At 39.1% G+C, this 15,207-nt stretch overlaps 2 protein-coding genes across 4 annotated transcripts in view; one reads left to right on the top strand and one right to left on the bottom strand.

The window, feature by feature from the left end:
- Positions 1-2,462: 2,462 nt before the first annotated feature.
- On the bottom strand, positions 2,463-7,091 carry LOC114667576 (PWWP domain-containing DNA repair factor 3A-like). Of its 2 annotated transcripts, XM_028822936.2 has the most exons (5): positions 6,594-7,091; positions 6,033-6,195; positions 3,545-3,745; positions 3,372-3,460; positions 2,463-3,032 (listed from the first exon to the last, which is right to left on the bottom strand). In XM_028822936.2, the coding sequence occupies exons 2-5, from the start codon at positions 6,138-6,140 to the stop codon at positions 2,969-2,971; spliced, it is 462 nt and encodes a 153-aa protein (XP_028678769.1). In that variant the 5' UTR covers positions 6,141-6,195; positions 6,594-7,091; the 3' UTR covers positions 2,463-2,968. The 2 variants fall into 2 exon arrangements, with proteins under 2 accessions (XP_028678769.1, XP_051776218.1); XM_051920258.1 differs by lacking the exons at positions 6,033-6,195; positions 6,594-7,091 and adding an exon at positions 3,854-4,099.
- A 5,951-nt stretch (positions 7,092-13,042) lies between these two features.
- The window catches only part of prc1b (protein regulator of cytokinesis 1b), a 97,894-nt gene continuing 95,729 nt past the window's right edge, over positions 13,043-15,207 (top strand). For both annotated transcript variants that reach the window (XM_028822933.2, XM_028822932.2), the window contains exon 1: positions 13,043-13,197. In XM_028822933.2, the coding sequence (XP_028678766.2) occupies positions 13,187-13,197 (11 nt within the window). In that variant the 5' untranslated portion in view covers positions 13,043-13,186. The remainder of the gene's footprint in view (positions 13,198-15,207) is intronic.

Below are 15,207 nucleotides of genomic sequence, written 5' to 3'. Positions count from 1 at the left end.
CCATTTGACTCCATCAGCCTGTCTTTAGTGTCTCTGAGACTGGAGGAGGCCAGGAGTCCAACTGTACAGCAGGCACTGATGGGCATCAGCATCATGACTGGTAACAAGATAGAGATGACAGATATTTGAGCTGGACATAATCCTATATGAGTATCCAAGCAAACAGCATATTAACAGCACACAGAGTCTGCATACTCCAGTATAGCCCTGACATAACAACCTGAACACTTGTAAATAACTCCACTTAACTGGTCATTTAGCACACACTGCACTGAGTCTGTTAAGTCATAGCCATTAAATAATTCAATCTGAACAGCTGGAAATTTATTTTGGCAATGATATTTGTGGTAAGGCATTTTTATATTGTCATTTCTCATTGGTTTATACTGAAAATCTGGTTTACATCAATGTAGTTTTCAATAGTATGTATTATATATATAGTATATAAAAAAATTAAAGGAACACTTTGAAAGCACATTAGATCTTAATGGGAAAAAAATCTTGCTGGCTGTCTCTACTGCTATGGACTGATGTGTTAGGAACAAAAGGATGGCATATCATTTGTTGGAAATGAAAATGATGAATCCACAGGGGGCTGAATTCAAAGACACCCCAAAAATCAAAGGGAAAAAAACGATGCGGCAAGGCAGTTGAGTCCATTTTGCCGAAATTTCATTGCAGCAACTCCAAATAGCACTCAGTAATTTGTATGGCCCCCATGTGCTTGTGTGCATGCCTGACAATATTGGGGGGGGGGGGGGGGGGGGGGGGGGGGGTTGGCATGCTGCTAATGAGATGAAGGATGGTGTCCTGGGGGATCTCCTCCCAGATCTGGACCAGGGCATCACTGAGCTCCTGGACAGTCTGAGGTGCAACCTGGTGGCGCTGGATGGACTGAAACATAATGTTCCACCCAGAGATGTTCTTGGAGCAGTCAATGGGATCAATTCCTTCATTCTCTGACCACATGAGGCCGGCCGTTGTGGTGCACCAAGAGGAACCCAGGAGCCACTGCACCAGCATAGGGTCTGCCAATGGGTCCAAGGATTTCATCCAGATACCTAATGGCAGTCAAGGTGCCCACTGTTGTCTAGTCTGTAGAGGTCTGTGTGTCCCTCCATGGATATGCCTCCATAGACCATCACTGACCCACCACCAAACCGGTTATGCTGAACTACGTCACAGGCAGAATAACGTTCTCCATGGCTTCTCCAGACCCTTTCACATCTGTCACATGTGCTCAGGGTGAACCTGCTCTCATCTGTGAAAAGCACAGGGTGCCCACCAGTGGTAGACCTGCCAATTCTGGTATTCTATGGCAAATGCCAATCGAGCTCCATGGTGCTCACTAGAGGACGTTGGGCCACCTCCAGGCCACCCTCCTCAAGTCTGTTTGTGATTGTTTGGTCAGAGACATTCACACCAGTGGCCTGCCTGCTGGTGGTCATTTTATAGGCTCTGGCAGTGCTCATCCTGTTCCTCCTTGGCAAAGGAGCAGAAACTGGTGAGTCCTGCTGATGGGTTAAGGACCTTCTACGAGGGGCCCTGTCCAGCTCTCCTGAAGTAACTGCTTGCCTGTCTCCTGGAATCTCCTCTATGCCCTTGAAACTGTGCTGGGAGACATGGCAAACCTTCTGGCAATGGCACGTGTTGATGTGCCATCCTGGAGAAGTTGGACTACCTGTGCCAGCTCTGTATGGTCCAGGTATGGCCTCATGCCACCAGTAGCGACACTGACCGTAGCCCAATGCAAAATGAGTGACAAAACAGATGAGGAGGGAAAAATGTCAGTGACCTCCACCTGTTAAACCATTCATTCCTGTTTTGTGGGTTGTCTCATTGTTGCCCCTCCCCCCCCTCTCTAGTGCTGCAAAGCAGCTGAAACTGATGAAAAAGCCCCACTGCTACTTAACTGACCAGATCAATAGCCGACAAGTGTCACTGACTTGATGCTGTACTCTCATTAAAAAGGGTTCCTTTCATTTTTTGAGAAGATATATCTATTTATATCTCTCTCTATATATATATATCTATATCTATATATATATATAATGTCAAGACCTTAGAACAACAAGGTCCTAGCTGTGAGTCATGGTTTTAGAATACTGAGCTTCAAACGTTTTGACTATTTATCAGGCGTATACAATCCTTTTCTTTTAATTTTGTTCCCATATGTAAAACCTGTATTTTAAGTTAAAAATGCAAGTGTTATTGAAAATGTGACTCCTAACAAAAGATAAGTAAGAACCATATTATTCTAGAGTATGTTTGTAAGTGAACAGCAAAGCCTTGATCAGGATGCTCAGTTTCCAAGCTCTTTTATCTTGTGGGATTACTAGCAAAGTGCACACCATTTGTAACCATGTGGATACAAGTGGAGGCTCTGGTCATATCTATCAGTTCTAACAGTGTTAATACGCAAGGTGGACCAGCGCCACTTAAACAGAACACTCAGTATAATGACTACCAAAAACAAGATTTTATTAATAATTATTCAATATAAATTGTGCAACAATTTCAAGAAATATTTACAATTATCAATAATGATTGGTCAGTTGAATTGAAAGAAAGAATGCACAAAGATTAAATTTAACAAACAGACTGATCAAGGAATATACTGAAGTATTAAAACAACAGCATGCCCGCTTCTATATATTATATATAAATAAAACAACAATGTAAAATGCATAACAACTGTACAAAGCAGTTATAACAATTAAAGAAAAAATCCAGATGACATCAATTGTCTAAAAACAGACACGCAATTTCAAATATACAGAACTTAATCAACAATCTTTAACAATAACAGAGTGTCCTTTATTATTTACATCAATAGTTACATTAAATATATACAACTCTATTATGCACAGTCATTTTAACACAGAGAAATAAAAAAGGCAAAAGAGAAGTAAAGAAAGAGAAACATTTATTTGAGTAGGGTTGAGATGTAATCATGAGTTTAAATGCCTCAGTGGTGCTTTTCTTGTGCTTCCAACTGTTGCAAAACAAGTATGTCAAACTCTTCCCACTCACTAAAAAAAAAAAACAAAAACAACCACACAAATGAACAAATTCTAATCATACCAACCAGAAACACTTCTGCATTTGTCATTTGAAACCACATCTCTTGACCTTGTACAGTTTAGAATAAATGCTACATATGGCATACTTCTAAATGTAATTTTACCAATACTAAAAATGTACTAATGTATAGTTTAAATGTCACTTTAAACATATATATTCACATTTATATATACTGTATTTAGTTTATATTCTTGTCTAAATTCACAACAACTATAGGGTATTCTGTTTAACAGAATAATGGCGGTGAAAACAAAAAGAAAGGACTGTTCATTTTCCACATGACGTACCACTCACTGTATACTGGTCCATCCATGAACAGATTTTCTGCCTCTGGCAGAGAAATCCTCTCAACTGTTTGTATAGCTTTAATAAGAGCCTATCAAAAACACAGAAAAAGAGAGGATGTTACTCATAGACACACTTTCTGTACTCATTAGAGATTTACTGAAGGCTAATTAACCTCTGGCATCAGCACATCCAGAATGATGCGATCTCTGACAATCCTCTCAAAAGTGCCTACAGCTCTTGACAGCACTTCATCCAAGAAGTTGTAGAGGCCATCTATCAGCTCCTCATCTTCTATATAACTCATTACCCGGTGACCTTTAGGATTTTCATAATTTTTTAACCATTTGGACGATACCTTACGAGATACAACAGCCTGTTGGACAAGAAAACACAAGTGTTTGGCACTATAACGTCATCATAACTCTTTGCTGCCAGATAGATTACAATACCAAAGTTTTACTTGTCATCTGAACTAAGTTACCAGCAAGTGATCATCTGCTCCATGGTCCTTTACTATGAACTCTAACAGTTTTTCATGTTGATTCCTCCTGTAGGCCCTGCTGATCTCTGCAGCTGCAAAAACCTGAGCCACTTGTTCTTCAGTCAGCTACCCTACTGCAGCCACACAGCCAGCCTGCTCTCCTACACTGTGGACTCACACAAATACAGTGGGTACGGAAAGTATTCAGACCCCCTTCAATTTTTCACTCTTTGTCATATTGCAGCCATTTGCTAAAATCATTTAAATTAATTTTTTCCCTCATTAATGTACACACAGCACCCCATATTGACAGACAAAAAAAAGAATTTTTGAAATTGTTGCAGATTTATTAAAAAAGAAAAACTGAAATATCACATGGTCCTAAGTATTCAGACCCTTTGCTCAGTATTTAGTAGAAGCACCCTTTTGAGCTAATACAGCCATGAGTCTTCTTGGGAAAGATGCAACAAGTTTTTCACACCTGGATTTGGGGATCCTCTGCCATTCCTCCTTGCAGATCCTCTCCAGTTCTGTCAGGTTGGATGGTAAACGTTGGTGGACAGCCATTTTTAGGTCTCTCCAGAGATGCTCAATTGGGTTTAAGTCAGGGCTCTGGCTGGGCCATTCAAGAACAGTCACAGAGTTGTTGTGAAGCCACTCCTTCGTTATTTTAGCTGTGTGCTTAGGGTCATTGTCTTGTTGGAAGGTAAACCTTCGGCCCAGTCTGAGGTCCTTAGCACTCTGGAGAAGGTTTTTGTCCAGGATATCCCTGTACTTGGCCGCATTCATCTTTCCCTCGATTGCAACCAGTCGTCCTATCCCTGCAGCTGAAAAACACCCCCACAGCATGATGCTGCCACCGCCATGCTTCACTGTGGGGACTGTATTGGACAAGTGATGAGCAGTGCCTGGTTGTCTCCACACATACCTCAGTGCAGGACACATGACAGCCCGCATGAAGTTTGCTAAAAGACACCTGAAGGACTCTGAGATGGTGAGAAATAAGATTCTCTGGTCTGATGAGACCAAGATAGAACTTTTTAGCCTTAATTCTAAGCGGTATGTCTGCAATCTGCAACAATTTCAAAAATTCTTTTTTTTGTCTGTCAATATGGGGTGCTGTGTGTACATTAATGAGGGAAAAAATTAATTTAAATGATTTTAGCAAATGGCTGCAATATGACAAAGAGTGAAAAATTGAAGGGGGTCTGAATACTTTCCGTACCCACTGTATATGCATCAGACTGTCACATGTTGTATTTGTCTTATGCAAGCTGTCTGGTTTTGGTCTGAACAGTTGTGTTTTCTCAGAAAAGTGGGCACATTGGAAGACAGTTGAAACTGTTAGGATTACTCTGTGGATCACTACAAAAACTCCTGTTGGATGTGATCTCAATAGCTTTTCTTAATATACCCATTACTTCAGAGTATTATGATTGCACCAGTCCGGACACTGGCTAAAGTAATATGCAAGTCACAGAAAAACTTTGAAGATATTTTTATTCTAACCATCAAAATAACCAATCTAACACTCCCCATGTGACAACGGGTCAAAAAGCTTATGACAATCCTTCATACCATGTTCAATTTTAAGGTTTTTACTCAAGTTGAACCAAGTATCAAACCACAGTGGTAGACTAAGTTCTACATTAATACCTTGGTGTGGCTGTATCAGTATATTCCTCAACGGGTTCACTACTGCCATGATCTTCTTGGTCCTGACTTTTAGACATTAAAATATTGATGTTATTCATTTAACAGAAAAAAAGAGTGCCAGTAAAAGTTTACCTGTATACACCAAAACACACGCTGGTGTATTTAAAGTAACACTATATGAACTTATTTAGACATTAAAAAATGTAAAATTCCAAGCTTATTTAAACTGTTTTCCCCTGGTTGGATGTAAGGTGTCACCTTTGACTGTCCAAGCATCCCAAAAAGGAGCATCTCCAAAAGCAGGGTACCCGCACCGGCACTCAGCAATGGTGCACTCAGAACAAGTACCAATATCTGTAAATTATTCTAACAAGGCACAGGTCATTTGGCACCCACTAAACCAGACCATAAGAGATGGCCACATAAAATTATGGGATAAATTGTTAACAAAACAAAAAGGAAACACTGAATATTTACCACCCATACTCAGCCTGAGTTAATGGGAAAAGTGGGATACACGTACCTCCGTAGGAAACTGCTGTTCTGCGGTGATCTCACAAGTGTTTAATTGCTCGTATATACGAGCGTGAAGAATACAGTCGCGGATGACAGAAAGGGCACAAAAACACATCTGAAGATTGAGGTACGGACGGAATGTCTGTGGTATTTTTGATCGTGATATGATCCTGTTTAAAAAATGTAAAATAACATTACAGCATTTTAATCGAACATCTCACAAATGTAAATATGCACAGAGTTAATAGGGAACCAAACTACTGGCGATGATCTACTAGCATTCCACTAAGCACCGGAGAGGGGGTGGGTATGGGTGGATGTTGCCCGTGAAACTTGCTTTGCGGCGTTTGAAGATTTGTCGGCACAGCTGAGTGCCGGACCACTTCAAGCACTGAAAATACATCAATTACTACAGCGAAAATGATTATTAATACAAACGTGAATACAATATTTATTAATATTTATACAAACGTACAATCACAACAAAGAAACAAAAAGTTATTTGAAAAACACGAAGAAAACTAAGCAATTGCAAATTTCATACGTTTTAATTTAGAAGCAAACTTACTTCCATTGTCAGAAATAACAAGCAATTTGTTTCGTCGCTTCTTCTTTGGTCTAATAGAGTTTCTTCGCTGCTGCTTCGTCTTTGTTTTCTTTTCTTTAACAGAGTTTCGTTGCTTAGTACAGTGCAAGGCTATTTCAAAAGAAACTCTATGAGGCGGAACCTCAAAGCGGTAGGGATCACTAACTGTGAAAAGATTGGTGGAAGTTACACTTGATAGACAACTTCAAACGTTGAGTGAGTTTTTGATTGTCATACTTTAACAACAATCTCATTCGTTGAAATTCTGAATTAGCCAATAATATCCACTTCCATTTACAGTTATCCCGCCTTCAGATTCGCCCATAATGTCTCCGGTCTGCAGCAATACTCTTCTCCATATACAAGTCAAACCAGACAAATGACGTGTGTCGTAAAACATTAGACATGCGCAGAACAAATCGGGCAGCACCGTGAAATGAATTTTAATTAAGCAGAGAGCGACTGCCCGAGACAAATCGGCTGGGGACTCGTGTTGCAAAGTAAAAAAACGCAGATCGTGCAGTGTCGTAATAGTAAAGCTCTGCGCATGCGCGCGCAAATCGGGTAGTCACTAGTGAAGGGCGGAGTGAAGCCTCACGAAGCATCAACACGTTTGAAGTAATTGTGTCGGAAATCGTATCGAAGCTTCGAAGCATTTGACACTCACCTCTCTAGTGACACCTCCTGGCCATTTTCATTAACGTTACAGAAACTTATGATTCACTTCAATAACGTCTGTTAAAACTCTTACTGCTTTTATTTTTTCGCAGCTACAGACTGACAACGAAGAGAAGGGATCGTCAGCAGCTTCTAGTGTCTGATGTCTAAAAAATATAAATATAACTAACGCCGACAGGCAGAATGCACTATACGATAACAAGAGTTAAACAAAATAAGACGCGTCACCTCATGGATTCCCGGCTCTTTCAATTAGTATTTACTTTTGCATTGTATCATTATAATCGCTCCTGTTATTAGTATTATAATTAACCCTGATCTTTTCTTGAGATCACATGTAATAGCCTTAAATGTTTTCTTTGGTCTGACTTAATTAAAACAGAGTAGACAGAAAATAAAGGTTTATCCCTGTACTTTGCCATGATATAGGTAAGCACATTTGAGAAAGAAAATGTGAAATCCTTAAATCACAGATGTTATTATTCGATCAAGTATTAAACTATTTCATTTATTAATACTTTACAATATTTTTTGGAGCTCAAAAGTAACGATTTCGCTACGAGAAAAGACGCCGTCAGTGGCTCAATTAACTAAGGTGGTTGCTTTTCAAATTCTGAGCGTAGTGCTAGCCCGAGTTCGATCTGAACTAAAGACTCATCATAATTAATAAAATTTAAAAAAAAATAATCTCGAGTGAAATCTTTATAACCAATTTGAACTAAATAATTTTGAGAGATACTGTGGAAAAAAAATCGCCATCAAAATGCGATGACTAATTGCGTAAGGCAGCTCACGTATTTACATTAATTCATCTTGTATTCATCGCCATTTGACGTCCATGAACCCCTCCATTGAATAAGGTGATAACAAACCCACTGTGGTAGATCAGGTTGAATTTGCTCTGCTGCACCAAACATTCAAAGGTGTCAATCCAGAGCACATCAGAGAGGCTGAGAGACACGGCGCAGATCAGTCACCGGCACACCGACACACAGTCACACACGGGACCCTCTGAGGTGAGCAGTGCCTGTATCAAGGTCGGCATTAAAGATCCTCTTGAGTGCTGAGGCAACAACAAAAAGCAGCGGGATAAACACATCTGGACCTGCTGCCGAAAAAGCATTTGCTTTTAACAACAGCATCCCTCCCTCGTGAACACATCTTCAAGGTCCGGACAGGCGATCAGGAAAAAGTTGTCTTCTTAGTCACAGCACAGTGCAATAATACAACGTTTCCTAAAACATATAGTTGTCCAGTCTGTATCATTCCTAAGCAATCTTCCAGTTATAGAGGCGCAATCCCAGTTACTAACACATTTACCGTGTAGCTCTCCCCCCCACCCCCAACACTCAAAGTAAGAACACATTCCACCTTATTAATTTAACATTTAAAATTTTAAACCACTAAACCCGCCATCAATCACTACAATAACAGTTGAAATCGTCACTCAATATTTTTTTTTTGTTATAGACATAAAACAAGATGCCCATTTCCATTTGATATATCTTTACTAGTGTTCTCGCCTCGGAATTTGCTGTTAAATAGAAAAGAAAAGAAAAATAGACTATTTTGGGTCACAATTCGTGGGACCCGAACCCACGCAAGCCTTATTATGGAGCGGTAACGCTACCGCTGCACCACTACTATTTTCAGCAGTGTGGATGTATATAATGCATGTTTTGTATGTATGTATGTATGTAATGACGACAAAAACAATGATATATAGATGTATACTATATGACATACGTTCAGTGTTGCATGAAAACGTTGCGTGAAGTGAAGAATGGATATTTATGAGAGTATTATAGTGAGAAATGTGTCGTCACCATATTACTAAAGCTCTTCTTTGCAGCATTATGCATTCTACAAGTCGGAATTTGTATGATGTCCATCCATCCATCCATTTTCCAACCCGCTGAATCCGAACACAGGGTCACGGGGGTCTGCTGGAGCCAATCCCAGCCAACACAGGGCGCAAGGCAGGAACCAATCCTGGGCAGGGTGCCAACCCACCGCAGATTTGTATGATGTATAATTTATTATTTTATTTTTTACCACAAAGTATTATCGGGCACAATCATTTAACATGTATCCACAAACATTCATTTCAATGGGAATTCTGTCGAGTTTTTGAACTCTGTTGATGCCATATGTACTTCAAACGGAAGCTTGTCAGCACCAAGCAGACATGCACACTGGAATCATCAAGCTTGGTTAGAAGCACTGAGCAGACATGCGTGCTAAGATTGCATCATGACGGAGCTCTGAAGCCTCAGACATGCGTAGTACTGAGATTCATGACGGGCATCCGAAGCCTCAAGTCATGCGTAGTGCTGAGATTGCGTCATGACGAACTTCAAACTGGGCTTTGAAGCCTCAGACATGCGTAGTACTGAGATCATGACGGAGCTCTGAAGCCTCAGACATGCGTAGTACTGAGCTCATGACGGAGCTCTGAAGCCTCAGACATGCGTAGTACTGAGATCATGACGGAGCTCCGAAGCCTCAGACATACGTAGTACTGAGATCATGACAGCGCTCTGAAGCCTCAGACATGCGTAGTACTGAGACTGGATCATGATAGGGCTTCGAAGTCTCGAGCAGACATGGTCACTGGTTACTGAATCTTTGTGAAGCCTCAGCACACTCAAAGGCATTGACCTCTATATTTTGAGAGTCTATCTGACACTTAACTCTCTAGTTATATTTTGTAATTCGTATTGACATTACACACTTCAGTTAATATAGTTAAACTATTATTCAGGTAGTTGCTGAGAAGTAATTGTTCTTGTGGAGTGCTGTGATTTCCTTTGTCTGATACATAGTGTCAAAGATATATTGTCATATATCAACTTTATATATATAAAAAGATTAGGTAAATCGTGCAAACCTTTTTATGGAACGCTTAATTTTGTTCAAAACCGTACGTCATATAGTATACTGTACATCTATAAATATAATTTTTTTCGTCTTCATTAGGAGAATACAACAATGATACTCTCATGTCAATTAAACCAATTTAACGTGTATATGTCAAACAACATATTTCCACATCCGCCGCAGTAAGAACAGTAGTAGTAGTTCAGTTGTGCGAAGCTCGCTAATTATCCCGATTAGGTGGCTCAATGGTATCGCAACTGTCTCTCAATAAAAACACCAGGGATTCGCGTCGTTAATCCTCCTCTTCTGAAAGGTTTTTTTTTCAATTCCTCCATTTAACAATATTTTCAGCTTGGACGGATAGCAAGCGAATCGAGCTGTCGAGTGAAGGTTGGGCCGCCGTAGTCGGGCAGGGGGCACAAGTCCCTAATTATATTGTTTATATAAAGAGTTTCACTGTAAAACGTAATAAGCTTCATATTTGTTTGTTTGGAGACCCTGGTGCCGTACTGAATTTGTATTGTAGAAAAACAAACTACTGTCCAGCATGCCTAAATGTGTCTTTTCGTTTCTGATCGCCATACGGCACTACCAATTTAAGACAATTCGCTATAAACAGTTTCAGCCAATCAGCGCCTTCTAAACATGCAGAATGCCAGTGTGAACCTTTTTTGGTATTGAAATGCACACACAAGTCTCCCAAATTATTTATTGAAATGCCTACATTTACAGTGTCCGTTTTAGGAAATCGTAGTTTTTACTTGTTCCCGTTATTAGGAATTACAATTTCTCTGTCACATATTATTCGTTACTACTCGCGAGTCCCGCATCATTGAGATTCTGATTTATATTCTGTATAAGCAATTTTTTTAAAAGGAGCGTTAATTGAACTGACTATAGCTGACTTGTCATCTTCTTAAAATGACTTTATTGATTTGATGTTGACAATCATAAGGTCAAAAACCAAGGAGGATATGAGTTTGCATGGACTGTGCTGTTTCTTTTTTTTCGTGACATCGCATCAGTAGAGAGTGCGTGACGTTAACAATGCATTCTGTCCTAAATGACAGCGCATACGCTTTTTGATATTTGCTAAAGGCCAATGTGTCTCAGTTTGCTCATTAATATATTTTGACAGTGTATTTTGGTGAGAATGACTATAAACATATTACCCATGTTCATTTCCCATGTAGATATGTAACGTTTGGTGAGAATAAATAAAAAATAACAACACATATAATAGTTATGTTGCATTGTTTATGATTAACAAAATTCATAGTTTATCTGAAATGTTCTACTTATACAGTCGATTTATTCCACTTCTGAAGGTGTACACTGTCGGTATTCTCCATTGCAATTGCCCCCGAGTGTAACGTGTGCCAGTGCAACTGAAGGGTGGCAGACGAGCTCACGTAATGGGTGACAAGGCACATCCTCACCCTGATGCCGAGGCTCTTGTCATGAATATTCCCATCTTGTGCTTTTCTCGTTCCTGCCAGTTTACTATTATTATTGGACACGTATGTAGAGGAAATGTGTGTCTTATTTTATGTCTATGAAAGGAAGGACGGTAAAGCCTTGAATGAAACTGAGTGTTGATGCTTTGGGTGACACGACAGGTGAGGAGCAGGGAACGTTAAATGTGACAGTGACTGCGGGGGGATTGTGGAACTGGAAGATGGTTTAAGAATACAGAAACGACAAAAGCTTAGTCTTTCAATAATTCTATTTACATCAATGATTTATCTGTTGTGCTGCAGTTCGGAAGATTATCCCCCCCCCCCCCCCCGCCCCCCCCCCAGCGCAGCCTTTGATAAGATGCATTCAGAAGAAAAGGATGTTGCTGACAAAGTCAGGTGCTTTTTTTAAAGTTTGGCTCCAGATGTGCTTATCCAGCTGCTCCTTCTTGTCAGTACTTGAGTGATCTTTATGTTCACCTCTGGATGAATTCGCAAAGTTTCTTTACAACTTTTTTGTCTCATTAACGCAGAACTCCCGAAGCTTTCCTAAAATTGCAGAAGACAGTTGTGATTAGTTATGCAGCACACGCTTTTACTCACATTGCTTTTTGGAAATCAATAATACAAATCAGCTACAGATCTGGGAATCACTGAATAGTAAAAATGTTTAATGAGGTGTGTCTTGCGCATATACTGGTGTAATGACCACGTCGGCTTTAGTGAAGCGTTTCTTACCCTCTCTGATATGATCGACATGGCGTAGAGTATATTCTTTATTGTTATAATACGTGCTACCTTACGCAAAATATGCTCATTTGTTACAAATTCTAGGTGGACACGATTCCACACCAAGGAAAAAGGTGCCCCATGTAAATCGTTCATAATGTCTCCAAAATATATTTGTTAACTTTCAGACAAGTACTACTTAACTGTTTTATACAAAATTCTTATTTCAACATATGCGAGCCCCAATTAGAATTTGAACTCGGGTTAGCGAACCTTATCGTTGTAGCTAAAACAACTGCTTTTACGCTTTGAGCTAAAGCACTCTAACAGATAAGTGACTGACCAACTCGACTGCTGACTGCACAGATATCAATGACGTCATTACGCTAGCGTGACTTAAAATCACGTGACGGGCGCATTTGAAGCAAGCCTCGAAGCGGCGCTTCGATCTCCAGTGCTTCGAAAGCTCGACACAGTGTCGAAACCTGAGTATCGAGCGGCCCATCACTAGTAGGCACCGCAGATCGGGTAGCGACGTCGGCAGCTGCAATGCGAGCTGCGTGCCTGTAAAGTTCTACGCATGCGTGCTCATGCACGTGCGGCTCGGTTTTCTTTGTGCGCATGCGTGTGCAGATCGGCTATTCCCCACTCTAAACCTGCCCACGTTTCTGTGACGGTTTTCTTTTAACCAATAGTAGAAAGGAATGTGTTTTGTTCCGGATTTTGAACTAACGAGAGACGGTTAGAACTTCAAAACAGTCAGAAGAGCGTAGAAAGCGTTACAAAAATTAAAGAGGGACACATTAACAAGTCAGGAGAATCTGCAGCACAATGAGGAAAAGGTAAAATGTTAAGATATTTAATGTTTAGGATTCCGTCGTAGTTATATGTAACCACTAAATGTTGAATTACAACATTTATCTTAAAATGTCTTGGTACAGGCTTGTAATTTCAGGTGGTTTTAGTATTGATCGTTTGTCATAATCAACAGGCTAATCAGATTGCTTACTAACAAGTTTACAAATCTATACTACTTAGCAAAGCGAGTCAGTGAAAACTGATTGTGTAATCTGCCCGGTTTATCAATATGGGTTTAGCATGTATGCCGTAAAGATGGTTTCAAAAACTATTATTTTGTGTAGGGAGTGCGAAGAATCACGTTTTTTTGTTTTTATATTAAAGTTTTTCTGCTCTGTTATTTGCCACACCTAAGCTGTTATATCTAATCGTGTACGCGTCATTCATAAGTTACGATGCGATGACCTGGTAATATTTGAAACGATTACACTTTACATATTGCGTTTAGTTTTTTTTCCCCTCAATAGGTGAACAGATTTAAGCATGTATAGAGGGCGTTTCTCATGCTAATGTTTCAAAATTACACATTGCAATGCAATATGTGGGTCATTAGTCTTTACTTCATACATTTTTCATGTAAAATACCAAGGGAAGCCTTTCCATGTTTGAATTAAGTGCAGTATTTCTTTGTCAGACGACGGGACATTTGTAACTTTTTCTTTATCATTTCATCTGCCCTTGCTTTGTTTAGAGCTTGCAAAACTGATCAATTCATAAACGCTGATAATTTTGATAGGTACAAACGTAAGTTTTTTTTTTTCCCCCACATAAGCAGTATACAGTATTAAGATCTAGAAGTATTAATACTAGATTAAATAAATCTCTATCACGCCCTGGGTTAAAGGGACACTGTGTTTAAGTTTATTTACCCCCATAAGCTGTTATTTTTCTGCATTTATTGAAGTCATAAATGTAATATTTTTAGGTATTTTATTTTTATTGAACTGTGGTCATTGCTCATTGGTTTCTTTATTTTTATTATTATACAGTAGTGCTTAATAACCGAGTCATTTAAATAAAAAAACATATATTGGTAACTGCACTTTATTTCTGTGTAGAGAAGCTACACCTTTTAGATTTTCAAAACTAAAGCTTTTGTTTTTAGTAGTAGTACTATTTATATGGCACCTTTTCCATGCTCAAAGCTTTATACAGGAATTTAAAATGAACAGCTGGGCATATACAAAATTGGAAACAATATCGTCATAAAACACTAAATAAAGATAAATCCAGGAAACACAAAGCATTGAATTTGGATAATACTGCAAGAAAACCCTCAACAAACAACATTATTTTGTATTTTTCTCTCAGGTTTTAGTTGAATGTAATTATTGGGAGAGTTTATTTTTTTATACTATTTCAATTTTTCGTGAATATTAACATAATTTCTGGGATCCATAGACTTTATTAAGTGGCCTTCAGTACATTCATATACTTCAAAGTATTTGCCATACCTAGAGGTTCAAAAACTGTTTTTGATCCTTGCACCATTAACTTATTACAGTACTGTACTATTAGATACTTGACTTATGACCTTGATTCTTAATTCTACAGACACTAACCAAATCAGTGTTACAACCCATTGCTTGATTACTTGTGTTGTCTGGTCACTGTTTCTGTGTGGTGAATTATTTCACCTCACAGGTGGCACAGTGGTAGTGCTGCTGCTTTGGCAGTAAGGAGACTGTGGAAGATTGTGGGTTCGCTTCCTGGTTCCTCCCTGTGTGGATAGCGCTTTGAGTACTGAGAAAAGCGCTATATAAATGTAATGAATTCTTATTATTATTTTGTGTTAATTTTTAATACTAATATTTATAATTTGATACTGTCTTAAATTTATTGCTGCTTTTTGTTGTTATGGCTTTTTTTATACTACATTGGTACATGGCATAGATTTTTAGCATGTTGTATTTTGTTGTATTGGTACTAAATGTTTGAAGTTTCTACACCAATTGTGCAGGCAGCAAACAATTTTCATTAGGATTGCCATTTGT

The sequence above is a fragment of the Erpetoichthys calabaricus genome, chromosome 17, assembly GCF_900747795.2.
Source record: "Erpetoichthys calabaricus chromosome 17, fErpCal1.3, whole genome shotgun sequence".
NCBI classification, from domain to species: Eukaryota; Metazoa; Chordata; class Cladistia; order Polypteriformes; family Polypteridae; genus Erpetoichthys; species Erpetoichthys calabaricus.
The sequence above is the reverse complement of the archived record's forward strand: the minus strand, read 5'-3'. Positions and strand labels throughout refer to the sequence as shown.

Bases quoted from the DNA above. Each gene is read 5' to 3' on its own strand.
- LOC114667576 (XM_028822936.2), bottom strand. From the start codon at position 6,140: ATGTGTTTTTGTGCCCTTTCTGTCATCCGCGACTGTATTCTTCACGCT. The intron at 3,461-3,544 runs GTTAATTAGCCT...TGTTTTTGATAG, and splicing joins TGGATGTGCTGATGCCAGAG to GCTCTTATTAAAGCTATACA. The intron at 3,033-3,371 runs GTACGTCATGTG...TTTTTTTTTTAG, and splicing joins GGACCAGTATACAGTGAGTG to TGAGTGGGAAGAGTTTGACA.